Genomic DNA, 19619 nt, shown 5'->3' on the forward strand with positions numbered 1-19619 from the left:
GAGCTGGAGCCGCTGGCCTACGCCACAGACACAGCAACACCAGATCCTTAACCCACTGATGGAGGCCAGGGATCGAACCTACATCCTCATGGATACTAGTGGGGTTCTTTAACCACTGAGCCATGAAGGGAACTCCGTCGTTTTAAATGTGCTGTTTGAAGGAGAAATGGATGGTGCATTTACATCCATTATATTTGTCAGGAAAAGTCATATTCTTTCCTGCTGTGTTTTCTAATTAAAGAGGAGTAGCAGCGTCTGAGACCACCTGGCTTTTGGTTATCCCAGCAACAGCTTCTTCCCGTTCTCAGCCCGACCCTGACAGTGGGGGGCCGGCCAGTGCAGTTTCCTGCTCCTCAGCGTGGGGCTCTTGGCGCTTCCTCCCATTCCCCTTACTCCAATGTGGTTTCCATCCTGGGCCAGCGGCCGGATGCCGGCCTGCCTGGGGGAGTCGTTTCGGAAGGACAACAGGTGGGGAGGCAGCTCATCACAACCACCATCCGGTGAGAAACAGAAAATCAGCCAGAGAGCGATGTCGCCTGCTCTGTGGTGTCAGCGTTGAAGAAACAAAAGGATCAAGTCTAGACTGAATTCTCTCTTCCGTGTCTGTGTGGCCACTGGAGGTTTAAAGTGGCCTGCAGAGGTGCTGCTGCTTTGCCCTCCCGAGGTGCAGGGGGAGCCTGGTCGGTCGGCGGGGCTCCTGGCCCTGCCCCAGCCTGACTCCAGACCTTCCCCAGCCAGGCTGACTCCGTGAAAGCAGCCCCCTCGCTGGTGTCCGCATTCCATGCCCACTGTCCTGCAACCCATTCTTCACACAGCAGGAAAAAGCAGTATCCTAACTCTTTGCCTGGCCCTGAGACCAGGAGTGTCTTAATTCCTTTTAGTCCCTGGGTTTGGATGAGCCATGTACCCCCGCCCGCAGCCCGCAACCCACCTCTTGCTGCATTTGAAGCTGCAACCTGACCCCACCGCACGTCCCCCCAGCCCTGCTGACTTCTTTCTGCTGGTAGAATACACTCTGCTCACTCTCACCTCAGCAACTTTGAACGTGCCGGTCTCTGCCTGACCCAAGTTCCTTCTAGCTCAGGTCACAGCTCACGTGTCACCTTTTAGAGGGCTTCCCTGACCATCAGTTTCAAGAAAGCATCACGTCCCTCTCGCATTAGCTTGTTTTCTCTATGGCACCTGTCACCCTCTAGCACTACTCAGCTCTTCCCAACATGATGATCTGGTTTCTCAGCTGGAATCTAAGCTGCCCAGTGAAAGAAAGGCCCTGCTTGCCTGGTGATTAAAACTTTGAAGTGTCATGTGCTACCTTGACCAGGGCTCTGTGACTTCTGTGTGATCCTCTGAAAGGCTCTACTGCTAGATGGGGGCAGAGCCTCGAAGCTGCAGTAGGTGGAGCACCGAGGCTGGAGGAAGCTCTGAAAGCCCCTGGTTCTAACCCTGCTCCATCTCATCTAGTCTCCCCCCCCCCCCCCCCCCCCGCTTGAGCAAGCAACATCTGTCAAATGTCACTTTAATAAAATGTAGGCATATGTGAAACACCCTTGGCCCTCAATTCTATTTCAGTCTCTTCAGTATTTACTTTGGGAAGAGCAGCTGGAGTTGTCTTTGACCCCCTAATTCCGAGGTCTGGATCCTACTCAGGGATGGCCCTAGGTCCGGGATTCTGACTTGAACACACACCGGTCACCTGGAGGGCTGTGACAACAGTCTGTCAGGCCCCACTCCCAGTTTCCAATTCAGCAGAGATGGGCAGGGGCCAAGGCTCTGGATTTCTAAGATGTCCTCAGGTGATGGGATGCTGCTTAGGACCAGCCTTTGAGGACCACTAATCTGGGCTAGGAGGCATCCCGCTGTGATGGCCAGCACAACCGAGGTCCATACAGCACCCTATCATTGACAAACTGAGTTTTAGGTAATTATTGTTTTCTTTTTACGGTTGCACGTGCAGCATATGGAAGTTCCTGAGTTAGGGACCGAATGGTCCTGATGTAGCTGCTGGCCTACATCACAGCCATGGCAACACCAGATCCAAGCTGCGTCTGCAACCTACAGCCCAGCTTGTGGCAACACCAGATCCTTAACCCACCGAGTGAGGCCAGGGATTGAACCCTCATCTTCACGGATGCTGTCATGTTCTCAACCTGCTGAGCCACGAGAGGAACTCCTAGATGCATTACCTTTTTTTTCCCTTTGGCTGAACCCTCGGCATGTGGAAGTTCCGGGGCTGGGATCAAATCCCACCAGTAGTAGTGACTCCCACCACAGTCCTGTCTCTTGTGTATTGGAAATAAACTCTTATTATGAAGTGGGAAATTCACTCCACCAAATATAGCAGTAAACATTATTAAAATAAATTCAGTGACCTTTTTAAAAAAGATTATAAAATTGAATTTATTGAGTTTCACACAAGATGCACTTAAAAAATTAGTACTGAATGCCACTTTAACAGAAGAAATGAACATCATTCCAAACTCCCAATGCATTCTGCAAAAAAAAAAAAAAAGAGAGAGAGAGAGAGAGATCTTCCAAAAATGACAGCACAATAACAGAGCAATTCAAGCTGAACTGAAAGATAGACCCAAATTATATTCTTGCTCAGATCAGGGCTATGTTTGGCAAAGTTTTCCCCAAACTATTCCCATTCATCGTGGACACTGTTCCTTAAAGTGGTAAAGATGGAAAAAAGAATGATTCTAAATGAGGCTTCATTGAAACACACACAAAACAATTTAGGTCTTTCTTTTTTAACTTAAAATACTTCCTGGTTTCACAAAGTCATTTTGTACAATTTCCTCTTTTCCCCTATGTGAACATGACACTTCCGATTTCTTTAGCTTTAATGCAAAACATTAAAATTCACTTTTGTTTTTCAGGAGAACAGGCCAAAGCATTATGCTCGCTATACATTTCACCCGGGATATAGACAAATCACCCAAAATGTACCTTCGGCATATCACATGCTAGAAATTATCAGCACGAGAGCTGAACTTGAAAATGAAAACGGAAGTAAGAGTCAACAGTAACACCTGGACATTTTGAAATGAGAGGCTGTAAAATTTGTATAAAAATGCAGAAAGGTTTCTCAAGATAAAACGTGGTGGAGAATCACCTGTCCTGTGGTGCAGGCTACAAACCAGAAATTCAGCAGAAATGGAATCCTAATCTCAAACAAAACCAAAAGCACCTTTTGGCTGCTATTCCCAACATCCATACACGAACACCTGCCCACACCCTGACAGTCACCCACACGCTCCCAAGGCCCATTTCCTTTGCCCGGAGGCAGCCCCCCCACCCCCCCACCAGCCACACGGCCCCACACAGACCCCCTTCCACACAACAGAGACACCCGGCCCCAGGCGCCGGCCGGCAGACAGACAGACAGAGATTAGTGCATTCTGTAAGCCCAAGCAAGACCATGCCCCAGCCACTTGGAACACTGACTTAAGACTGTTACTTGGAAAACCCAGTTCAAGTCGACACTTCCGAGTTTTGTGCGTTGACATTTCTTTAAGCCCGTTCAACACCAAATCCTTTTAACGGTAACAATTTGTGAAGCCACTAGTTTTAAAGTGAAACCAGTTAACAAAAAGATAACACTGCTCTGCTTTTTCAGTATAAAAAGTGCTTTTCTGTACGGGAACGTCTATCTTACCCACTGCAATTAAACAACACACAGCTCATGTTTTGCCGTAAAGAGTGAACTGAAAAATATGAAACGTTTTCTCAGTGACGCATAACCTTCATTAATTAATATTTTTTAAATAAACTGGCTTAGGGTTTTTTTTTTTTTCCTATAAAATGCTACTGTTCATCATGTCTTTTTTAAGGTAGCCTTTTATTCTGATTAATTCAGATACATCTTCAAAGATTATTCTGGTGGTAAGAACATTTATTTTGACTTAATTGTTTTTTTTAATGCTTTGGCAGATGAAGTGGCGTTTGAAAACTGTGGGAACAGAATGAGGCTGGAAAGGGAGCGTCGTGGTAAGAGCTTCACAGTTTCCCAGGTGGATCCTTATGCTTAAGAGGACTCACGGCAGAATCCCATGTTCTGGAAGCAGACTGACAAAGCCCAGTGATGGTGGTGGTGCTCCCGTCGCGCGCGCCCACAGCGACTCTGCGGCGTGGCCAGTGGGAGGAACTCTTCCGAATCCATCAGGTTTTCCGAGAGTCAAGGCTGGAGGTCCCGGCTGGTGGACTCACAGGACCTGACCTTCAGCCAGACCACATTGCTAGCAGAAGGACACTAAAATTTGCTTTCCATTAATAATTTAAGTCTTTAAATAAATATTTAAGTGCCATTTTCAGCGTCTGTCCGCCCTGGTAGCGTAGCACCTGCCGCCCGGGACTCTGCGTCTTTGGCACACGGAGCCATAGAACTCAGTCAATTCGGTTTCCACAAATTGTGAACCTGTCTATTTCTAACAAATCTTTCTTTGAGGATCTGTGTTTTAACTCAGAGTTTTCCTGTGTTACATCCTTCTCATCACCATCTGGAGTTGTCAGAAACTGATCAGAGGTGCTTGTCACAAGCAGAGGTAAGACGTTTTCCTTTTGATGACTTGGCTGGCTGGTGACGGAAGCAGAGAGGCTTTCTTCTGTGGAAAAACAGATTCATTTCATTAGAAAAGGATTTGCCCTCCACAACTCAGAATGAATACAAGCGTACTGATTTAGTGGTACTGAAAAGTGTCCGTTATCCATGCTTTTGGATAAAGCAAATGATAGCCAAATAGCCTGCTGTATAAGCACCACGGTTGATAATGAAACTCAGAGGCTACACCATTTCTGTTTGCCCATCTAAAATTTTAGGAGAGTTCCCATTGTAGCTCAGTGGGTTAAGAACCTGAGTAGCATCCAAGAGGATGCGGGCTCAATCCCTGGCCTCACTCAGTGGGTTAAGGAATTCGGCATTGCCGCAAGCTGCCCTGTAGGCTGCAGATGCAGTTGGGATCTGGTGTTGCTGTGGCTGTGGTGTAGGCCTTCAGGTGCAGCTCCAATCTGACTCCTAGCCTAGGAACTTTCATATGCCATAGGTGCAGACCTAAAAAATAAAAAAATAACTTTTATATTAAAGTTATTAATTGGATCAGGTCACGCAAATAACACTGCTCTCTGACTACTGAAAGATCAGAACTCCTACATCCCGACCCCCCTCTTACACGGCCAAGTCCTAAGAGGACTGCTGCCAGCCCTGAAAAATGAACAGACTCCTAAACTCAGGACAGCGGGGCCAAGGAGACGAGAATCCATTCCCCCTCTATGTGTAGGCGCATTAGCTAGACCTGGTCCGCGTTTCACCTCCAGGAAACCCTAATCGGAGGCAAAAACCAACCAACCAACCAACCAACCAATCCCCAAACCTTCATTCTGGGCCTGGCCTGAGGAACAGCTGTCTGGGGGCCTGATGCATCAAGCTCTGACTCATGCACTCAGTCCGAAGAAGAGCAGCTTCACTGAGGCAAACGTGACACACCCCAAACCCCAAAACCATACCTGCGAAAGCCACCGCCATGATGGCGACAATGACCACGTTCACCTTGGGGTCATCTCACCCCCTGCCCCCCCTGCCGCTGTCCTGGCTTCTTCCAGAACATGACGTCCTCCCCGCTGCCCTGACAGCCAGCCTCTCTTTTCTCCCTCAGTTTGGGCCTGAGCTGCCTGACTTGTAGTACCTTCCCGAATGGTCTCTGGCCTGTGGTTTCCTGATCCCCAAACATCCACTGAGACCACAGACACGCGCCCGAAACGCACTTCTTACTGCAGGGCTCTGGATCCAGGGACCTTGAACTGCAGTACATGCTTACGGGTTGTATCCCCGCTTCAGACGGGAGGCTTTGTGAAAACAAGACTGAGGGTGATTAGTTTGTTACTGCTGAAGGAGCCTCACCTAACAGGACACATACAGAGCCACTGTGAACGACCCAGCAGCTGAAACAAATGCGACCCCATGTTACAGACGGTACTTATGTGCTCTTTATAATTAAAAACGTACTTTCCAGTGATTATCCAAGGTTTGTACTGTACTTTAGCAACCTCTAAAGGACGCACGATGGGCATATTCCTCTCTCCAGACTGGCCTCCGGTCCAGCTCCAGTCTCATCTCCTGCCCCTTCCAGAGCAAACCCTACGCCTGGAATATTCACCCGCTAGTTCTCTTCCTTTTTGGCCTCCAGGATGTAGCTCAGGCTGGTCCCTTTCCTAAGGGCCCTCTACCCATCTCCAGGGGAGCCCATGTCTTCTCAGCCTCAAGATTTAGTTCAGGCATCACCGCCTCCAGGAACCGCCTCCCTCCAGGAACCGCCTCCGTCTCCTGCCCCCTCCACGCCCGTCCATAATTCACTCATCTTTCTGGATTAACCCCATCGGTCTATGAGGCCCTGGAAGTATGACTTCTCTCTTTACCTTTGTATCGCCAGCATCTCATTTATTACCTGACACAGACATCGCAAAATAAAACATTTAAACTAAAAGTCATAGGAATAAATGCTCATGTGAATAAGGAATTGCCACCTAACGACAAAAATTAATCCCCCTCTGCCCCCTGCAAATCTTCCAGGGCAGAAACGCTGGAATCATCCCTGGCTCCTCTTTCTCCCACTGCACAATGCCGTGTGCCAACGCTCTGCTTTTCTCCATCCGCCCAGAGCCCGTCAGCAGCCCTCTCACACACGGACCAGGGCTCTGGTACCCAGAGCCCTCCGTCAGCGGTCCTGCTCACGCAGGGACCAGGGCTCTGAGCCAGGCAGCCTCCCCGCTGGCCTCTGCCCTCACGCTCACCCTTTAGAGTCTTTTTTCCACAAAGACTGAAAATAATTCTTTTGAAATGCTGGGTTGCATCACTCTTCTGCTCCAAGCCGGGCAATGACCTCTTCCCTCACAGGAGCCCTCTCTGACCCCTCCTCCTGTCCCCCTCCCCTGGGATCAGGTCACTCCAGCCTCGCTGGCCGCCCCACATGCCAAGCACGTTCCTGCCTTGGGTCTCCGTACACAGGGCAGGCTCAGGAGGGCCCCCAGCTCCTATCACACATCCCTCTCCTGACCCCACTCCAGCCTTCTCTATAGCACCTGTCGCCACCTGCCACACAGCACACCCCTCACTCGTCCTCCCAGCTCTGCCTCTTCCCCACGGCTGTATCCCCGCACCTGTCAGTGATGGAAACGAAAAAGCTCGGGGCACCGCATGAGTGGCATCTGTGTAAGAGATCTACAGTACAGACACTTAAAAAGTCAGCAACTAAGCCAAGTGAAATCACATCCTGAGGTGTTGCTAAGTGTTGGCTGAACAGTGATTTTTTTACTATGTAGAGCTCAGATAATTAATTCTTTAGGTAACAATTCACAGAAGTAATAAAAAAAAGAACCAAACCTACCTTGAGAGGATTTACTCTTACTCTGTGATTTACTGGACGGTTTGCCGGGTGCGCTGGCTGGGGGCGGGTTAAACAACTTTTCTTCCATTTTGGCTTCCTTCACATATTGGCATGATTTTCCCAACAGGACAATGCTGTTAAGAATTTTCAGGGATATCAACCTAAAACCGGAAACAACCAACCGCTGTCGGCAGCCACTTCGGTCAGGTGAACACCTGCCACTACCGCTGCTGCTGAGAAGGCCGGGGGTGGGGCTGGGGCAGGGGCATGGGAAAAGGACGGCCGGGTATGCAAAGCCTGGGTTTCCAGAGGCTTCTTCACCACAGGGAAATTTCCTGAAAACCTCCTTAGTTCTCATTATATAAGAAGAAATTATACCTAGAAGTCTACCTGGTACTAAACTGTTTAATGCTGTGGCATTTGGTATATTATCTTTCAGTCATTTTTGCTCTGAATGTCCATCTCTTTGTACTTTCTGCTGTCCAGAAATGGGGTGTCTTTAGAAGCAGGAGGGATTGGGGTTCAGGGCCGGAGCAGAGACTCTGGAGGCCAAGTGCTTGAGTTCTAATCCTGATTCTGCTGCTCAGACCTGTGTGGTCCTGGGTGTGTTATTTTATCACCATTGTTGGTGCCCATGACGATACACCACGAACATTCCCCAACTCCACTGGGTCCCCAGTGGCCTGACAGTGCTTCCCTACATTGGTTATCACAGAGCAAAGCCCCCCAGAGCCCTTTGTCTCTGGTCACTTAGGTTATTTCTAATATTTTGCTTCTATTAAAATGTTTCTGGTTAAGGAAGTTCCCATAGTGGCTCAGGGGTGACGAGCCTGACAAGTGTCCATGAGGATGATGCGGGTTCAATCCCTGGCTGTGCTCTGTGGGTTAGGGGATATCGGGCGTTGCTGTGAGCTATGGTGACGGTCACAGACGTGGCTCGGATTCCACACTGCTGTGGCTGTGGGGTAGGCCGGAGGCTACAACTCCAATTCAACCCCTAGCCTAGGAACCTCTATGTGTCGCAGGTGCAGCCCTAAAAAGCAAAAAATAAATAAAAAAATAAAATAAGTCTTTTGGTTGTTCATTTATTACCATTTGTCTTTCTCAACCAGTTATGAGCTGCATAAGACCAATTAAGTTGCAAATAAAAGTTCAGCCAGTTAAAGGCAGAGAAAGGATACATTTCTGCATTACCTTGGGGCTTATGTGATATAGACCAGAGCACACTAAATACTTAATGTAGTAAACAAAGTAGAGACAGATTGTTTTAAAACACAGAACAATGTCTGACTGCGATGGCGGATTTTATTAGAAAATATGGATGAAATATAAGTCCTAAGCAAAAAGGGCTTTTGGTAAATAATTTCACTATGAGATTAAAATAAAATCTAAAGTACCATTATTACTACTATTAAATAGCTTATTTAGTAGGAATCTGAGTCACAAATACATTTGGAGATACAAGCTATCACGTCCAGGACAGCTGGGATGGGACCAACACAATTTGGTTGCTCTTAACTTCCATTATATCTTGCATTTACACTTCACTATATAAGTGAAATCAAGAATAATCTTACCCAAAATAGAAGAGTATGACACAGGCATAAGACAGGATTCCTTGCACTTTAATTGAACTTGTTACAACTCTGATGAGCTAGCCAGAAAGAAACCAAGACAACAAAACACATCAACAAAAGATACAGCCACAGAGTTTTAATCTTTAAATAAAGAAGTCTCCATGCTGATTTTAACACTTCAGGCACATACCTTTGGCCTTTGTCTAAATCTAAGAAAGCGGTTCTAGATTTGTTGGATCTTATCTGAATGGGGCTGCTTGTAAACTCTGTAGCATATTTGGATTCTTTAGGCAAATCTAGGATGCCTGGGGCTAACGCCACGTTCCACGGGTGACTTTAAGTCAGACGCTATGCCTAGTTCACGAATGTCATGTCATTTACTTGTACCTAACAGAAATGTAAACCAGCTGATCTTTAAAGTAGAAAATTGTTCTGTGAAATACAAATGAATTCATCTTGGTACGTGTTTGCCTACCAGGGCTAGAAGCGTTTAGCGGGCACTGCCCTCACTCCTGCTCTGTTCTTTGTCTCTCTCAGAACCCTCTATTGGATGGATCCAAATGCAAAAGGAAAATACTATTAATTTAAACAAAATTTCCCCCTAAGTTTCCCCCAAGTCATTTACCTTTAATTTTTATATCAAGTCTTTCTGAAACAAATGTAATGATAATCCACACATTAATATCCTGTAATAACAGTTAACTCACCATACAAAAGGAAAGGAAAGGTATGGACTTACTAAAACAGCTAGTGGGAGAGGAATAAACCCCATCCTCCGTGCCACGGAGTCACTGTAATCAGTATATGCCTAGACAGAGGGGGAGAAAAGGATTTATGGCATTTCAACAGCAATAAAGAGTACTACTCGCTCATCACCAGCAAATGTTCTAAAGAGGTGAGGCTAGGAGCAAGACCAGAGTCTAGCCCCTGTTAAGTAGCTTAGCAAGAAAACTGATGTGGAAATCTAAGTGTTCACAGGAAGATTAAAATACAAAGTTGCATAACGGCTACAATGATGCCAAAATCTTTTCCTTTTTAATATTAAGTGTTAACATTAATTTCATTATTGTGAACATTTAATGCAGAAAACAGAGATCAGTAGAAAAAGTTTTTTTTTTTTTTTTTTTTTTTGCTTTTTAAGGCTACACTCGCGGCATATGGAGGTTCCCAGGCTAGGGGTCGAATCAGAGCTACAGCTGCCGTCCTGTGCCACATGGGATCTGAGCTGCGCCTGCAACCTACACCACAGTTTACGGCCATGCCAGATCCTTAACCCACTGAGTGAGGTCAGGGATCAAACCCACATCCTCATGGATCCTAGTCGGGTTCATTACCACTGAGCCACGACGGGAACTCTGGAAGTTTAATTTTATGCAGCCTTCCCTTAATCAATATTCCTTGATGAATTAAACCACAGTTCAGTTAATTTTAGACTATGTCTTTGATAGAATGCTCACATTTTTCTGTCGACTGCTAACAAGGTCAAAAGCAAGGCTGGCTCTGTATTCACTGTAGACCTAAAGACAAATAAGAATGAAACATTAAGTAATACAGTGCAAATACACAATGTGCTCAGATTTACTCTGTAGACAAAATGTTCAATAACTAACCAGGAAGAAGGTGCTAATAACCAAGCAATACATCTGGGCAGTTTTTCTCTACTTGTTTTCCTACAATAAGGGTAAAACCCAGCCTCAATTCCCCAACTGGTTATGTACAGGCCTTTTGGGTTATTCAGTGATTATGATCCTGAGAGTTTAGAATTCTGGGAAGAGTGGCTAGTTAAGTAGTGTAATACATATAAAATAATTCTGAAATCTTAAATAAACAGTTAAAAATTATTACTACTGCATATCAAATGATAATAATGCCTTCTTGGAAAAATGGATGCTAGCATGATATAAAATTAAGCTCAAGAATATAGTAGTTTTGGGAGTTCACACTGTGGCGCAGCAGAAATGAATCCGACTAGGAACCATGAGGTTTCAGGTTCAATCCCTGGCCTCGCTCAGGTAACAGATGTGGCTTGGATCTGGTGTTGCTGTGGCTGTGGTGTAGGCCGGCAGCTACAGCTCTGGTTAGACTCCTGGCCTGGGAACCTCCATATGCTGGGGGTGCAGTCCTTAAAAGACAAAAGACAAAAAAAAAAAGAATATGGTAGTTTTGAGGGCATCTATAAATGGTCATTTCTATCTAAAAACTAAACTAAGTATTTACTCAAGCCTATTAATTTTGACTTCAGTTGCTGAGAAAATGGTTGCATGAAAAGGAATTCCTGTATTGAGGAAACCAAGAGAATAAAGGGTGAAATTATCAGTGCTTTGCAAAAATATAAAATCGTATTTTATCCAAATATATTAAAACATTCCAAAACCCATAATCAAATCACACTGTAGCAGTTGCGACTAACATTTTAAATCTTTGCCTTTTGAAATAAAACAACAAACATCAGAGTAAGACAAAGCACAACCCAAATAAAATCTAGATAACTGGTGATTTACTAGTCATTTTGAGCCTGAGGCAGGAACGAGGAATGCACTAGAGAACTTGCCTATGTCTTGTTTATTTACAATAAGCCTGGAGCCACAATTCTATTTCTGGAAATCCTATAGAATACCTGGTTATAATATCCAACAAATCCCTCAAAGTTCCAACAAATGCTTTCACCAGAAAAATATAAGGCTCTTGTCTTCTAGAACTCATCAGAAACCTATTCATATACTACAGAAAAAAAAAAAATTTTTAAACATAAAATATTTAAAAATCTAGCCAGAGAGACACATTTTGATAGTCTAATGTTCTGAATAGAAACAATGCAATTGTTTTTAAAGTAATTGATTACAATGATTTTGAGTCAGCAACACCCTGACCTCAACTACTAGCCCGTCATACCTCCATCCAAATGCATGGAACCAGAACTGCTTAATGCTGAAATAATGTACTTTCAGCGGTGTAATAATTTTTAGGAATTTAAAATTACAACTTTATTTTATTTATTTATTTATTTTTGGTCTTTTTGCCTTTTCTAGGGCCGCTCCTGCGGCATATGGAGGTTCCCAGGCTAGGGGTCGAATCGGAGCAGTAGCCGTCGGCCTACGCCAGAGCCACAGCAACACGGGATCGGAGCCGCGTCTGCAACCTACACCACAGCTCACGGCAACGCCGGATCCTTAACCCACTGAGCAAGGCCAGGGATCCAACCCTCAACCTCATGGTTCCTAGTCGGATTCGTTAACCACTGCGCCACGTCGGGAACTCCTACAATTTTAACTTTAAAGCCATCGTACTCTTCCATTATCTTTATAAATGCAGCAAACTTAAACATATTACTCTACAACTTTTCAAAATATTAAGCATAAAAGTCAACATCAAACATTAAATTGCTTTTTAAAATACATACATCTGCAGTAATGTCATTGAATTTTGTGATAAAGGCATGTTTTACAATATCCACAGCAATTTCTGATGCAATCACCATACAGACATCTGGAAACAATACCCAGAGATGATCTATAAAGTAGGGGGAAAAAAGAGACAATTAAATCTCTTAATATGAACAGAATCCATAATACCCATCACAGGCTACAAGAGAAATCATCAATCTCCACAGGGCAAAAACGGTAACACTGTCAACAAGTGATAACAGAGAGAGAACCAGCATTCAATGAATTATCACAAGAGCCACATTTCATCAAGTTAAAGGATACATCATTCAACAAGCATTTATTGGGGGCCTTCTCTGTGCCGAGCGGAGCCCCGACTTCTGTCCTGGCCCAGCAGGGGAACCACGGGTGGGATGACTAATGAACCAAGTTCCTCAGAAAAGCCTTCCGCTCTCTGCCTCAACATGATGGGAAAGTCAAGTCAAAGGGCTAAAGTCAAATGAACCATGTTTTTCCTCCTTGATCGCCATGACTTAAAGATACTGATGCATCATTTATTTCACTGTCAGAGAAATGTCACTTGTCAAACGCGCTCACCTTTACCAAATTTATTACAATGTCAATTCGGTACCAAGCGCCTGATAAAAATGTGAACAGATAACCACCTGAGACCTTGAGGAAGAATCTAAGAGTGGCACAGAGCAAGAGAAAGGTTAGAAAGGCTGACAGGGACCTGCGGCAGTTCAGGAGGTGGGCAGCTGGAAGGTGGGGTGGAGAGAGCACAGCTGGGGCCACACCTGCCCACAGGGCAGGGCAGGTGTAGCAGCTCTGATGCCATGTTGAGGTCCAGCAATCAGGGAACCTCTCAACAATGAACTGTGCCACTAACTGGCTAGGCGGCAAGGACCTAAGTTCCAGTGTCCTCATCTACAAAATAAAAGTATCTACCCTCTACCACGAGAATGAATGAGATAATGATGTACAGTGCATAGCAATGGGCCCGGCATACAAAAACCTAGTACTATTTTTATGTATTCATTATCTTGGGAGCTTACGGCAAGCTTCCATTAGGGGTATTTTGGCCTAAAAAGTTAAAGAAGAAAAAAAGACAGAGTGAAAGAACGATGAATTTACCAACACAGAAGTGCCTCCCCTTATCATACTCTTTGCCCCAGCAGGGATAAAGAAAGCTGAAGATAATGTGTTGACAGTCAAGTACAAATGAGAGCACGACTTCAAACACGCGGTTGTCAGCGGGCTTAGAGGTCACTGTTGTCCTCTGGCACAACACCCCTGCTTCAGGACGGCCGGCCGAGCCCACGGGGCGCTGCTGGGACCAGCCGCACACGGCCCTTCCCCGCCTCTCAGGGACGTCCCATAGCTGACTGCGTTCTAGACCAAGAATCCAGCTACGCGGACACTCGAGGCGCGCGTGTGGAGGAGGCGCTTCGCCGCCACAAGTCAAGCAGCCTTTGGATCTATTCAGCCTTTGATCTACTCAGATGAGAACTCAAGCCACTGTAGGACATGCCATTTGATTTTATGGGTTCTACAAGAAAAACACTTCTCTGGGAATACATTTCCAAGATCAAACATCTCATTCTACATCTGTTTCTGATTTTTCACACATACCTGAAAGCTACCGCTGAATCAAAATAAATTCATAAGAAGTTATTAAATGGCCATCACACGCACGGTACTGAAAAACATGAATGAGGCTGTGCAAAACTCAGACGAACAAACTCTAAATTACCTGCTCGCTTCCCACCAAGCGCACATCAGCACCAGCAGACCGTGTTATCATTACCGATTTCCTCTGCTGCTCCGTGAGCACCCCTCTCAGTCCTTCCCGCCTGTGCCACAGTGCCCAGCTCGCACTGTACCCTCAGTGCCTGTCTGCTAGCTCAGAATGAGGCAAACTCACAGACCCTCAACACCTCCCCGTCAGCCTTGATCCAGAGGTGTGTACGTAACAAAGCTTACTGCTTGACCCTTTGTCTTTCTTCAAAATGCTACCTCAGAGGCAGTGGATGAGTAAGAGACAGATGTTGGGGAAGAGCAAAGGTTCTGGTGGACCCCTAAAATGACGAAGCTCTATTTAGATACCACAGCACGCTACAGTTACATAAATCAGCAAAGCGGCTTGGAAGCTGCGGTGATCAGTCCCACTGGGTGTGCAGCTCTACAGAGATGCTGTACGGTTCATGGGAAACAACGGGGTCAAAGACCAGAGCTCGTGGTCTGGCTCCCACCACTCCCGAGACCACACCCAGTCCATCCTCCTGGAACCCGAAGAGTAGAGCAGCTCAAGGTTCTGAACTTTTCTGCAATGCTCCCTCTATCCCACGGAAGCGAAGGATTTTGGTTCAAGAGTAAAATTTGAAGGCACTGTATGTGTTAAAAGAGTTACTGACCTGGATTCCAAGAAAACTGTTCCATGTTTCTTAGACACACGATTAGCAAAAGCACATAATTTGTGAATCGTTCCTTAATATCTGAAAAAAATTAACATACAAATAATATAGTGCATATAAATAATATATGTATATAAAATCATTTTCTTGTAGTCGAACATGTTGAAGTTGTGTGTAAATGTCTATAAAATGAGTACATTACTTTACACATAGGGTGGTGCTACAGCGGTAAGCCATTCACTTCTTTCACCAACACAGTTCCAGTTTTCTACAAACTTCAAGATATACTCAAACTATCAATCTGCTCAGATTGAGTCGGCTTCCTCCAATGGTCCTTGGGGACATGGGGAAACTTTTAATTTTACAGGAGGAAAAAAAAAAAAAAGAAGCAGAGAGTAAAATATAAGACTGGGTAACATAAAACCTCTGCTTCCCAGGTGACTTGCAATCTGGTTAACAGTAAGTATACAAGTACCGACCCGAAGAATCCTTTAGCTATGAAAGCGCTAATACAATAGCATTTCCTAGGGTGTAGGTGGAATTTAGGGGGGAAAAAACAAGACAAAAATTAGGTTTCATGATGATATTTACCCTAAGTAACTACGCACTCTGAGCTTAGTCTGAATGAATTTAATAAAAGGAAAAAATGAAAATCCTGCTAAAGACTAGTTTAGCCATTTCACTTTTTAAGCTATTATCTTCTTCTTAGTCTCAGATAAAATGTAATCAAGAAATGGAATGAGATAAACCTACTGTGGTAGGCTTGGCGCCCCCATGCCTTGGGTCTGTGTGGTGGTGGGGCTGTGGCTAGAAGCCATCATGCGTACAGTGACCCGTCTCAGAAGCCTGATACCTCTGCTGTCATTTCCCTAATAGGCTAGCGTCTCAGTAATTCAACTGTGGCACCCCTGTGGCCTTCTGCATTTCAGTTTCACCTTGACATCCCCAGGGACTGCTTTGCTCTGCCTTTATTTCCACCTTTCCCTCCACTCCACACTTCCCGGTCTTAGAAAGGAGGCAGGAAGGCCTAACTGAAGAAGCCGAGAACTAAGAGACAATCGGAGGTTTACTGTTATCAGTCTTCTCTTAGTAGCTGAGTGAGGGACCCTGGGGAAGTCAAATTATGTTCTCTGTGTTTCAGTTTCCACATGTGCAAAATGGAATAATGTCAGCTGCTTCCAAAAAATTTCTGGATTAATGAGAAGCTTCTGGAAGTATGGTAAGGTGCTATTCAAATGCCTGTAATTTTTTATCATCTTAAACATCCTGAGATTACAATAACTAACTGAACAATCAAACAAACAAACAAAGCCAACTCAGTAAGGATGCTGAAAGAATAAAAGCACAGCTTGAGGCCAAGAAACAGTGGCCCACAGGAAATGTGACATTAGAATTTCAGAATGAATTACAAAATAATACTGCATAAAACTGTAAGTAGAATCTAATTGTACATACCACTATTCGACATTTGAAAGAGATTGTTCTTCTCAAACTTCTTGAAAACACTTCCTTTAATTTCAACAAACTGAAATAATAAACACAAATATCATTTTTATCACCACAGTTTTTTTATTTTTTATTTATTTTTTTGTCTTTTTGCCATTTCTTGGGCCGCTCCCGTGGCATATGGAGGTTCCCAGGCTAGGGGTCTAATTGGAGCTGTAGCTGCCAGCCTACACCAGAGCCACAGCAACATGGGATCTGAGCCACGTCTGCAACCTACACCACAGCTCACGGCAATGCCGGATCCTTAACCTACTGAGCAAGGGCAGGGATTGAACCCGCAACCTCATGGTTCCTAGTCGGATTCGTTAACCACTGCGCCACGACGGGAACTCCCCACCACAGTTTTTTTAAATGAACATGCTACATACGTAAGTTCCTAGAGAATAGATAACATTTAGAAAAAATAATTTTATCCCACCCAGAATACTGCTGTTAAAGTACCCACACAACCTCAAACATGTAAAATAAAATCTCATACTTACATTATTAGACATCATGATGGTAAGCAGGGACTTGTTGTGCGAATTAAAAGCTACGTTGAGAGTCGTCGCCTGAACCATGATCAGGATGGCATGCAAAACTAGCAGTAGGCAAGGTCAAGGAAACCACTTGGGTCTGTTTTCGGTTTGTATCAATAGGGAATACTACAAAACCTTGAGTTTACAATGGCGAGAAGATGACTGTGCTTTCTAAATCAAGTCTTTTACTACCTCCGTAATTTCCCAAATAGCTACAGCGGATAGAACTTTGATGGGATAAGATGTATGCAGCCCATGAAACCAACAAGGGCAGGGGCGCACCTCTGCACGTCCCGTCACTCAGCCTGTGAGTTTTGGAGAACGTGTGTCTTCTTTCTGGGCCTCGAGCATTTCCCTCAATGCTTGCGAAAGAGGGCCTCAGCAAAGTGAATTAATGGAGTAAGTTATGGTAAACACTGAAAGAAGGGACTTAGATATATACATTCTGAATTAGGATAATCTGCATTCTAAAACAGAAAAGTATCTGAAGTCAAAGTTAGTGTGGAAGTGATTTTCCTCTCTGGTTCTTCAGAGGAGGGATGGGGAATGTAAGACATTAAAAAATGTCTGATAATTAAGATTCTTCTCCAGATGTCACCTTTGAAGACATCCCAAGCTGTAAAACTATATTACATGTGGAATAGTTTATTTAAATTAGAACGGTAACTTTTTACTCCGTTACACTTGAAACAAGCTTTTTACTCTCATAGAAATCTTTGCACATAGTCCTTTAACTTCCCAAATACTAATCCAATTCTTTCAAGCATCGCTCTTTCAGAGATAGTACAACAAAAATAATAATAATTAGGAGTTCCCGTTGTGGCTCAGTGGTTAACGAATCCAAGTAGGAACCATGAGGTTGCGGGTTTGATCCCTGGCCTCGCTCAGTGGGTTAAGGAGCTGGTGTTGCCATGAGCTTCAGTGTAGGTCACAGATATGGCTCAGATCCTGCGTTGCTGTGGCTGTGGTGTAGGCCAGCGGCTGCAGCTCTGATTTGACCCCTAGCCTGGGAATCTCCATATGCCATGGGTGTGGCTTTAGAAAAGATAAAAAGACCAAAAAAAAAAAAAAAAAATCACATGACACATTCCTGTGAATCCCGCATGGAACTTAAGTGTCAATATGCGTGTGTGTAAATATATACGCATGGGTACATATACACGCATAGTGTGTCATACACAGTAAGGCAGTTACTCTCCGTAAGTAAAGCTTTCAGATGGGGTGAGGGAGAAGGAACTAATAAAACCTCCAAAATTCTCCCCCAACCAATTTCAAATTTTACTTCTACATGAATTTATACCTTTTAAGTGGAAGGTTATAACAAGGATTTCATAGGTTTAAAGATAAAAGACTTTAAAGATAAAAAACTAAAAAAACTTTCTAATATAAGGATGAAAAAGTTATATAGATCTATACAAAGTATGTCTAAATACACTATCCTTTTATTCTAAAATCCTTATAATCAGTTACACTGAGAATAGAACCATTTTCTAGCAGTTCAAAGGGTCAGGCATACATGAGGCTCTTTAATTTACTATTATAGCTGACCCTTGAACAACAGGAGTCTGAACTGCATGGGTCACTTACGTGCATGTTATTTTTCAACAGTAAATACTATACGATGAAATGGTCTGTGATTGGGTGAATCCTCAGATATGGAGGCTTATTAAAAGTTATACTTGGATCAGCCCCTGTGCTGTTCCAGGGTCAAGTGTACTGTTATAACCAATTTCTCAAAAGCCTAAGCAGACGCTTCACATTAATCTTCAGGACACACACACACACACACACACACACTTAAATCTGAGAAATAGCTATAACCAAATAGAATAATGTAGACTACACACTGATGGGCGGAATTTCTGAGAAGTCTAGAAGGATACAGACATAGAGAACAGCCATGAAAAAGTGGGGAATCACCCCGATGTGGGCTCTTTTTCTTTCTTTGGGCTCTGTCGCCGTCCAGTACAGAGCATCTAGTATATCTTGTCCAAATGATGAAAACAGACGATCTGCTACCTAAAGAGAAGAATTTTGGAGAGGTGTCTCTTACTATTCCATCTGAATATTTGCTAAAATGCAGAGGTCGTGCAAATACTGGAGATCTGAGTTTTTAACTTCCACCAGAAGGTACGCTCCAAAAGAGAGCAGGAATCTTTGTTTACTTACTCACGTACACTGGGAACTTCTGTATGCTTTGGGTACAGCCAAAGGAAAAAAAAAGTTCTGCCTATAAAGCAAAGAATTTTTTTTTTGCTTTGTATAACTGCTTATTTTTCATATAAATGCAGATTTTCACATGACAACTACTCTAAAGCATAGTGTACTTTAAAGATACGTGGTGTTAAAAATGCTAAGTACTTAGAGAAACTGGGAGATTCTTTACTTGCGCCGTGTGAAAATCTAAAAGCAATTTAAAATGTAAATCTATCGTATCCAACATACACATAATCCTGAGAATATCTTCATAAATTTTAAAGTCCTAGCAAAAAGTCTACATGGGTGTCCAACAAATGTGCAAAATAAATTTCCCTGCTGCTTGATGGTCTACATTCTGTAGGGATACTGACTCAGAAACGTCCAGGCATCAGGTCCGCTCTGCCCCACCTGAGGACACCTCGTGTCCTGAGGACCCGCTTCCCCGAGGTGTCCCAGGACCGGCACCACTTTGTCAGAGAGGCAGATCCTCCAGCCCCAGCCCAGACCCACTAAATCAGAACGTGCATGTTGACCAGGTCCCGAGCAACCCCGTGGGCAGCAGAGGCCAGACGCACGGTTCCCAGAGCCGGCAGGAAAGCACCGCAGCCACGGGAAGGCTTGGAGCTGCGTGCCAGCGACACCG

The 19619-nt window shown here is 44.4% G+C and overlaps 1 protein-coding gene across 3 annotated transcripts in view; it reads right to left on the reverse strand.

Annotated features, from left to right (window-relative positions):
- Window positions 1–3822: 3822 nt before the first annotated feature.
- TAPT1 (transmembrane anterior posterior transformation 1) overlaps window positions 3823–19619 on the reverse strand; it is a 48740-nt gene continuing 32943 nt past the window's right edge. For 2 of the 3 annotated variants that reach the window (XM_047798086.1, XM_047798088.1), the window contains exons 5-14: window positions 18661–18796; window positions 16742–16839; window positions 16209–16278; window positions 14754–14834; window positions 12357–12466; window positions 10414–10473; window positions 9696–9764; window positions 8957–9033; window positions 7380–7540; window positions 3823–4604 (exon numbers count right to left, since the gene is read on the reverse strand). In XM_047798086.1, the coding sequence (XP_047654042.1) occupies window positions 4387–4604; window positions 7380–7540; window positions 8957–9033; window positions 9696–9764; window positions 10414–10473; window positions 12357–12466; window positions 14754–14834; window positions 16209–16278; window positions 16742–16839; window positions 18661–18796 (1080 nt within the window). In that variant the 3' untranslated portion in view covers window positions 3823–4386. The remainder of the gene's footprint in view (window positions 4605–7379; window positions 7541–8956; window positions 9034–9695; window positions 9765–10413; window positions 10474–12356; window positions 12467–14753; window positions 14835–16208; window positions 16279–16741; window positions 16840–18660; window positions 18797–19619) is intronic. The other variant, XM_047798087.1, reaches the window with a different exon arrangement.

The sequence above is a fragment of the Phacochoerus africanus genome, chromosome 10 (genome assembly GCF_016906955.1).
Source record: "Phacochoerus africanus isolate WHEZ1 chromosome 10, ROS_Pafr_v1, whole genome shotgun sequence".
Classification (NCBI taxonomy): domain Eukaryota; kingdom Metazoa; phylum Chordata; class Mammalia; order Artiodactyla; family Suidae; genus Phacochoerus; species Phacochoerus africanus.